The 8,962-nt window shown below is 33.3% G+C and overlaps 1 protein-coding gene across 2 annotated transcripts; it reads right to left on the bottom strand.

Annotated features, from left to right (window-relative positions):
* Nucleotides 1-2,609: 2,609 nt before the first annotated feature.
* On the bottom strand, nucleotides 2,610-8,432 carry LOC139882601 (uncharacterized). 2 transcript variants are annotated; one of them, XM_071866893.1, is made up of 5 exons: nucleotides 8,188-8,432; nucleotides 7,630-7,697; nucleotides 7,137-7,337; nucleotides 3,431-3,570; nucleotides 2,610-2,840 (listed from the first exon to the last, which is right to left on the bottom strand). In XM_071866893.1, exons 2-5 carry the CDS (start codon nucleotides 7,666-7,668, stop codon nucleotides 2,759-2,761), a joined length of 462 nt encoding a protein of 153 aa, XP_071722994.1. In that variant the 5' UTR covers nucleotides 7,669-7,697; nucleotides 8,188-8,432; the 3' UTR covers nucleotides 2,610-2,758. The 2 variants fall into 2 exon arrangements, with proteins under 2 accessions (XP_071722994.1, XP_071722998.1); XM_071866897.1 differs by having other exon boundaries at nucleotides 7,137-7,196; nucleotides 8,188-8,431.
* Nucleotides 8,433-8,962: the final 530 nt, after the last annotated feature.

Raw genomic sequence — 8,962 nt, forward strand, 5'->3', positions numbered from 1 at the left:
TGATATTTCTTATGAATATGTTAACACGTAAAAATTTCATGGTTTAACTCAAAGTGTAAGTATTTTTAGAAAAATGATCATTAAATGTTATTTTTATGATGGAAAATGATCACTTTCATAAGTTTCACCAAAGTTTGACCTATAACCTATGATTTCGAATACAAACTAAGGTATTTTCAGTTCATATTCTTAAAATTTGACTCTATCCAAGGAAGTGGCAAGTTGAACCAACAAAAACGGAGTTGTAATGAAGAAACTACGACTAAAACAAGATTGGGTATCCGAAGCTAGTTTAGCTACGAAAATATTTGGAGAAAAAGTAAATTAATCATATCTTTTCTAATTAATATGATATTTTATATATAATTACTTATGATTTGATTTTATATATTTCAGGACCACCCGTAAACAACACGAGAAGATTAATCATAAGACCTCATGATTGTACGCAACACGTCATTTGACAACACGGTACTTTATGTACGCAACACGTCATTTGACAACATGGTACCATGGGTCGAGATTAATTCTGATCAATACGAATACGATGGGGTCTTTATTTATTTTATTTAAGCAACTAATTGTGGACCACTAACATCGGACTGCTAACTACGGACTAAGAAAATATTAAAAGTATTAAAAGTATATATATATATATATATATATATATATATATATATATATATATATATATGTAACGATTACTTAAAAAGAAAATATGTTGATATATTATATATATGGTTAGGTTCGTGATATCTATCGGAGACCAAGTCGAATTAAATACCTTCAAGGCAAAAGTGAGTTTCATTTTCTCCCTTTTTAATTGCTTTTGCAATATATATTTTTGGGCTGAGAATACATGCGCTGCTTTTATAAATGTTTACGAAATAGACACAAGTACTTAAAATATATTCTACGTTGAGTTGTACCACTGCATACTTCCCTGTAGCTTGGTAACTACTATTTACATGGGTATTGTAAACGCGAATCCTGTTGATAGATCTATCGGGTCTGACAACCCCAACCGGACTGGACGACCAGTATTCAACGGTTGCACAGTACTTCATTTTGGTGACTACACTTGGTACGGTGTAGTGAGATTTCATAATAAAGGGAATATGCGACGTTGATTAAATGTTAAGTATGGTTACCAAGTGCTCAACCACTTAGAATGCTTTACATACACTTGCGAGTGTATTATATTTATGATTATGAAATCTTGTGGTCTATTAACATATTGAAATGATTGTTATGATAAACCTATGAACTCACCAACCTTTTGGTTGACACTTTAAAGCATGTTTATTCTCAGGTATGAATTAAGTCTTCCGCTGTGCATTTGCTCAATATAAGGACATTACTTGGAGCCGATCATCGCAATGGGACCAAATGTTGATGACTTCGTCCAGGTGGATTAGGACGGGTCCTTTCAAGAACGATCAATTATTATTTCTCCCTTGCATTGGAATTTTAGCAAGTTAACAGCTATTTGATGAACTAATTGTTGTGGTGTTTTGGGTGAAGTTGATCTCATGCTTTCGTCATATAATTAAATTAAGAAATCATGTTTATGGATTAGGGTGATTTGGGTAACGGTTTTGGGTGATTCGGGTAATGGTTTCGGGTGGTTCGGGTTATGGTTTTGAGTTGCTCCGATTAGTAGATTTGGTGGTTTAAGGTTGTGATATTGGGTGTTGGTTATCGATGGTTCGTGTTGGTGTTTTCGGATTCTTTTGGATGTTTTTTTTAGTTCGTGGTGGAGTGGTCGTCGGGATCAAGATGTGAGATTGTTATGGTTATCATTAAGGTGCATGATCATTATATTTTGAGGTTTATGCTTGTGTAGTTAAATTGGTGGCTTCATACATCGATGGTTGGTTTGTGGAATGAATTTCATTATTGTGGTTTCTTGTTGACTTAGTTGTTCGGGATTTCAAGTCGTGAATATTGGATATGATTTTACGATTATAGTTTTCTCCGCAAATATTTTTACATCTCACAATACCAACACTTGGTTAGATTGCGTGATCGAAATTGTTTGGTTTAAAGTTTCAGCAGGTATTGTCTCATTTATCGTTGTGTGGTCGTTGGTTAGTTTTTACCTGTTTACATTTTTCTACCGAGTGATTGCCGTATTGTGTGGTGTTGATTGATGACGGTAGATTATTAGATTGTTTGATTGTAACCACTTTGTTGTACTAGTCGAGGTCAGTGTATTATGAATCCGAGTTGTAAGATCTTTTAAGAACCTAGTCGAGATCGATGTATCATGAATTGAGTTGTAAGATCTTTTTAAGAATTGAGGTGTTGGTCGTGGAGTCTTTTAGGGATCTTGTAATACTAGCTTCTTGCTAGTTTTTATTTTATCAATGAATTATTGCCTTTCAAAAAAAAAAAAAAAAAAAAATTAACAAAAAACTTCAATGTACTTATTTGATAAGTGTTCTGAATACGATTTAAGAAGAATATTGCATAAAATTTAGCCTCTTAATGGTTAAGAGAGTGTTTTATCTCTGAATGGTTCAGCACTGAATGTTGAACCATTCAGCACCATATGTCATTCAGATGTCAAAAACAAACGCACTGAATGCTGAATGGTTCATCATTCAGTGCTGAGGTAAACAAACGCACCCTAAGTAATTTCTTTACAAGAAAAAACAAATACGAGGATATGATATGTATGATGATTCAAAATAAGAAACTCAAAAAAATGGACACCCTGTGCCACCAAAGATCCATTTATAGGAAAGCATCCTTCTCAGAGCAGCGTTAGCACCTCATTCCGGTTGTAAAATTTCGCGACCTCATACGGTGTCCTTCCGTCCTTGTTTTGCAGAGTACTAATAAATCAAGAAAATCAAAATTTAATACCACAAGAAAAACCTGAAAATACAAGTAGCAACTTTGACCAACATATAAGGTTTGTTTGGGCTTGTATGGGTTGGATGTTGAAACAGACTGAACATGTCGATATTAGATTTTAATCTTGCAATATTAATTACTTTAAAAATACGGAGTACTTCTTAAGCACTGGTAGGTATTAATTAAAAAACAAAAGAAGAAAAAAAAAAGATAAGCATTACCCAACCATTGTTGTAAAACTCGGTTTAGTTAGATCAGGAGACGAGTTCGGTCAACGACTAAGTCAACATGGCTTAAGAGTAGATTTGATAGATTTTTTTTTTATGGTTTAATTTTGGGGGGGGGGGGGGGGGGGGGGGGGGGGGGGGCCTCTAGCTGAGATGATTTCTTCGTTTTCAAATGGGTTGGCTACTGGTTAATATAAATGCTTGATTGTAGGCTATATATTGTGGTGTATCATCATTCATTCATTTCATCATCATAAATTAAATTAAATATTATTTTAAAAGTCAAATATAAATGCAATATAGGGAAGGAATGTGAATTAGGTAAACGGTAAGAAGCTTACAGGGATGCACCATAATCAAGTAAGAGGGCAATAGATTCTTTCCTTCCATAACTAGCGGCATAATGGAGGGGCGTATTTTTGTTTATATCCGATGCATCCAGCTTTGCTCCAGCCTCAAGAAGAAATCGAGCACATTTCACCTACAAATTAAATTAATTGCGACATCACAAGTATCAGTAATTAATTAATTAATTCCTCTCATTAAAAATTATATCAATATCAATGTTGAGTTGAGATGTATGATTTTTTATTTATTTATTTAATTTTTTTTGTTGGTTTTTTTATTTAGTTTTTAAGGTTTTATGAATTATAAAAATATATTGGACTACTAAGTTTGGGCCATATTATCAAAGTATTTTTTCCGGTTTTAGTTTTTAACATCAAAAAAGATGGCCGGAGATGAGGGATGGACTACAGTTCAAAAAAGATAGCAAAATCATGAAATCCATACGAGTCTCATTCTACTTCTCCAACTTCCCGGAGAACTGGAATCATAGTATGCTTTGCCAATTGTTAACGAAGTTTGGCCAAGTAATGGATGTTTTCATTGCACAAAAAAGATCTAAAAGTGGGAAAAGATTCGGCTTTGTAAGATTCAAAAGGGAAGAAAAGGAATTGACGACAAAGTTGGGTAACATCAGATAAACAAGGCAAGATTTGAAAGAAGTAGCCCATCTTCATCTCGAATGCAAGCTAATACAAGCAGACCTGAGGTGAACCAAACGGCTGCTGCTCAAAATTACAAATGGAATGGAAGCGAGGCAAACACGCGGCATACAGGAACGCATACCTGAAATAATCACGGAGCCAGGCAATATTGACCATGATTACCTGGAAAGATGCTTAATAGGAGACATAAAAAGCATTGAAATTCTTAGAAATTTTCGTTCCATTTGTTCAGTTGAAGGTATTGGGGATTGTGTCCTAAGGTATATGGGTGGAATGTCCATAATTATGGAATGGAAGTCTAAGGCAGATGCCACGAATGCGCTCATGAGTTGCTCATCATGGTTGCTCATCATGGTTGCTTAATTGGGTGGATATGTTATATCCCCTGTAACGAAAATTTATGCTCAGCTTGGCCGATTATCATGGGTGTATGTTGACAAACTATCGACTCCTTTAAAAGACTACTCACAAGTGGATGAATTGATAAGTAAATGGGGGGAAATAATGGATTCAGATTACTCAAACTTGACGAGGTTGAAATACCTAATCCATTCACGTTTGGAAAACAAGATTAGCAAAGTCAGCAATGGTAAAGATTGTGGAGAATCATTGGAATATGCAAATCTCAGGACCCATCTGAGATATGGATTCAAGAGGAAGATGAAAGAATACGTAGCGATGATTATAAATCCGGTATTGTTTTGGAAAGAAAAATGGTTGCCTAACGCAACTGAGCCTCTATGTTCGTTGTTCCCTAGACTGTATGCTATGAACCCCGCAAAAAATTGCTTGGTTTGTGAAAGAGTTCAAAATAATGGGGAAAGCTTAATAGGAAACTGGCAATGGATAACTTCAATCAGGGGAAGAACAACCGCATAAAACAATGGACTAGAGGAAATCTTGTCATGTGCAAACAAGTTGACAACGGACTTAAATAAGTTTTTTTAAACTATTATTTTATGTTCATTCATACTCTTCATCAACATTTACGGGTGATTCAATCTACTCACATGTGAAAATCTTTATAAATTAAAAGTTCTCGCAGTTCTCGCCCTTTCTGTGGTTCTCGTTTGAACTTTTGACTATATATATATATATATATATATATATATATATATATATATATATATATATATATATATATATAGTGGTAGGATCAAGAGGGAAGTAACCAATCGGGGGGAATCGGGGGAAGCAAATTTTTTTTTTTTTTTTTTTTCGTTTTTTGAAACAACTTTGTTCACGAACATTATAGATGGGATGAAAATATGAACATTTAGTAGAGACACTTTGTGATAAATGTTTTTATTTTGGCGGGAAAACGCTCGAAGAAGTAATATATAACAATTATCGTGTTTTTCGAGCGTATGTTGAGGTTTTAGCTATTCGGGTTTAGATATTAGGGTTTATAGGGTTTAGATATTAGGGTTTAGAAATTTAGGGTTTAGATTTAGGATTTAGATTGAGTTTTTTTAACACGAACGGTTTAGAGTTTAGGGTTTAGCGTTTAGGGTTTGGTGTTTTGGGGCAGGATCAATGGGGAAGTAACCAATCGGGGGGAAGCAAAATTTTTTTTTTTTTTTTTTTTTTTGGAATTTTTTTTTCCGGCATCAAGATCACACGAAAATATGAACATTTAGAAGAGACACTTCGTGATGAATGTTATTATTTAGGCGGGAAAACGATCGACAAAAATAACATTCAAGATAATATTGTTCGTGAAGAATATGAACGTTTTTTTTCATGTTTTATGAAGTAAAATTTAGCCCGATTTAGAGTTTAGGGTTTAGGGTTTGGTATTTTGGGTTTATTCCATAAACCCAAAACACCAAACCCTAAACCCTAAACCCTAAACTCTAAACCGTTCGTGTTAAAAACTCAATCTAAATCCTAAATCTAAACCCTAAATCTAAACCCTAAATTTCTAAACCCTAATATCTAAACCCTATAAACCCTAATATCTAAACCCTAATATCTAAACCCCAATAGCAAAAACCTCAAACATACGCTCGAAAAACACGATAATTGTTATATATTACTTCTTCGAGCATTTTCTCGCCAAAATAAAAACATTTATCACAAAGTGTCTCTACTAAATGTTCATATTTTCATCCCAATCTATAATGTTCGTGAACAAAGTTTTTTCAAAAAACGAAAAAAAAAAAAGTTTTTGCTTCCCCCGCTTGGTTACTTCCCTCTTGATCCTACCACTATATATATATATATATATATATATATATATATATATATATATATATATATGGGCAGGATCAATGGGTAAGTAACCAATCGGGGGAAGCAAAATTTTATTTTATTTTTTTCGTTTTTTTGGGAATTTTTTTTTCCCGACATCAAGATCACACGAAAATATGAACATTTAGAAGAGACACTTCGTGATGAATGTTATTATTTAGGAAGGAAAACGATCGACAAAAATAACATTCAAGATAATATTGTTCGTGAAGAATATGAACGTTTTTTTTTTCATGTTTTGTGAAGTAAAATTTAGCCCGATTTAGGGTTTAGGGTTTAGGGTTTAGGGTTTGGTGTTTTGGGTTTATGGTGTTAAAAACTCAATCTAAATCCTAAATCTAAACCCTAAATCTGAACCCTAAACCCTAAATTTCTAAACCCTAATATCTAAACCCTATAAACCCTAATATCTAAACCCCAATAGCTAAAACCTCAACATACGCTCAAAAAACACGATAATTGTTATATATTACTTCTTCGAGCGTTTTCCCGCCAAAATAAAAACATTTATCACAAAGTGTCTCTACTAAATGTTCATATTTTCATCTCATCTATAATTTTCGTGAACAAAGTTTTTTCAAAAAACGAAAAGAAAAAAAAAAGTTTTTGCTTCCCCCCGATTGGTTACTTCCCTCTTGATCCTACCACTATATATATATATATATATATATATATATATATATATATATATATATATATATATATATATATATCCATTAATGTTGTATCACATGACCACAACAACATAAGATGACACGATTTTATTGAATATTAATAATAGTACCTTGATTATAGATATGACAAGGCGCACAACCATGTCCACTGATTGTGGGTTCTGCATAACCTGCAGAATGGTAAAATAATTGAACTGTAACAGTAAAACACCTTCATCAGCACCATGGATAGCTTTTTGGAGTTGCTCGACCAGTTCTTTAAATGTAGCATCTTTTGCTATTTTCTCTGATAATTCATTAAAAATTGGATCCTATAACCACCACCCCCAAAAGATAGAAATATGTAAATCACCTTGATACTAGAATGAATGAATGTGTTGTACCAACTGATTGCAGAATGCCCTATTTATTCAACGCATATGTAAGTGTATCCCTATCGGTTAGGGATTTCTATCCTACCTCTAAAACAATTCATTATATATGGAAACCAATATACATAAGGACACTTTATATACAAAACCTATTCTACACGGTTTACTAATACTTGCAGCTCAATAAGATGAAACTACTTTAACTCATAAAGGATGATAGAAAGTATCATACACTAATTAGAGCAGCCATATATGAACAGTCAAATGGCATGGACAGTACGGCTGGGTCAGTCTTCGCTTCTGCATTAAAATAAAATTAAAATAAATAAATAATTCAATTTGAAAACTTTTAATTGAGCTTCATAGCTAAAGCACATCTTGTGAGTTCAATTAAGACCATATATAACGTGGCGGCATTCAGCCCTATGCCGCCACAAACGCCACCACAAACGCCGGAAATGGGCGGCGGTGGGCGTTTGTGCGGCGGCGTTTGTCGCCGGATCACGGGGGTGAGGGAGGGCGGTTTGGGCACGTGGCATTTGCTGATTGGTGGAGGTTTTAAACCGTTGAGAAATATAGCCGTTGCCATTTTTATTTTTTTTCCTCCTCCTATAAATACATACACATTTAACCATTTTTTCCACACCTTTCTTATACTTTCTACTTCATCAATTTAATTTATATAAACATAAACACTTTCGTTGTTATAAAAAAAAAATGGAGTTTTTAGCCGCTAGTGTAGATTTGCTATTCGATAGCACCTTGTCCGACGAAGAGGAGGAAAGTCCACCTAGAAGAACTCGGGTCCAACGGAACGCACGACGATTTATTCATATATCCATATCTTATATCTTCACCACCAACTAAACATCAAAACACATACCAGTAGAAGTCTCAGGTTTGACCGTAGCATCTTTCCCATTGACCTATAACCAAAAACACAACAGAATCCAAACCATTAACATAAAGTAAACCCTAAATTGACAAATAAACATTAACCTAGCAGTATCAATAAATCAAAAAATATCATTCAATAAATCAATTAGTCCGTCTACAAACCCTAATTATGAGTAAATCGTTGCTGCTTTTCAAAAAAAAAAATAAAAAAAATGAGTAAATCGTTACAAAACTTTAGTAAAATACAGTGAATCAAACGGTGAAGATTGAACGAGTAAATAGAAACAAACAGACAGTTGAATTACCTGAGGCATGATGATTGCTTAATAGAATTATTCATAGATCGATCGAGAAAGATTGAGGATTAATAGTTGGGTGATTTAGGTTTCTGATAAATAAATACCTTTAATTTCGTATTCTTATTCTTATTCGTATTCTATATTATCTATTATCTATCTATTTATCTACTCCGTATTTATCTATTTATCTTCTATATTTATTAAATAAATAAATAAATTTGATGTAGCTCCTTTAATTTTCACTTTTTCGTGAAAATTTTATATTTAATTTCTGTTTTTTACCAAAAAATAAATAAATAAATAAGGTTTTTAATTCACATCTCCTTTAATTACTAACCACTAATCTAGTCCGTTAATTTTAGACATCCA

This window comes from Rutidosis leptorrhynchoides, chromosome 1 (genome assembly GCF_046630445.1).
Source record: "Rutidosis leptorrhynchoides isolate AG116_Rl617_1_P2 chromosome 1, CSIRO_AGI_Rlap_v1, whole genome shotgun sequence".
Taxonomy (NCBI): Eukaryota; Viridiplantae; Streptophyta; class Magnoliopsida; order Asterales; family Asteraceae; genus Rutidosis; species Rutidosis leptorrhynchoides.

Bases quoted from the DNA above. Each gene is read 5' to 3' on its own strand.
- LOC139882601 (XM_071866893.1), bottom strand. From the start codon at position 7,668: ATGCCATTTGACTGTTCATATATGGCTGCTCTAATTAGT. The intron at 3,571-7,136 runs GTACTATTATTA...TTTAATTTGTAG, and splicing joins TTGTCATATCTATAATCAAG to GTGAAATGTGCTCGATTTCT. The intron at 2,841-3,430 runs GTAAGCTTCTTA...TTGATTTATTAG, and splicing joins CTTGATTATGGTGCATCCCT to TACTCTGCAAAACAAGGACG.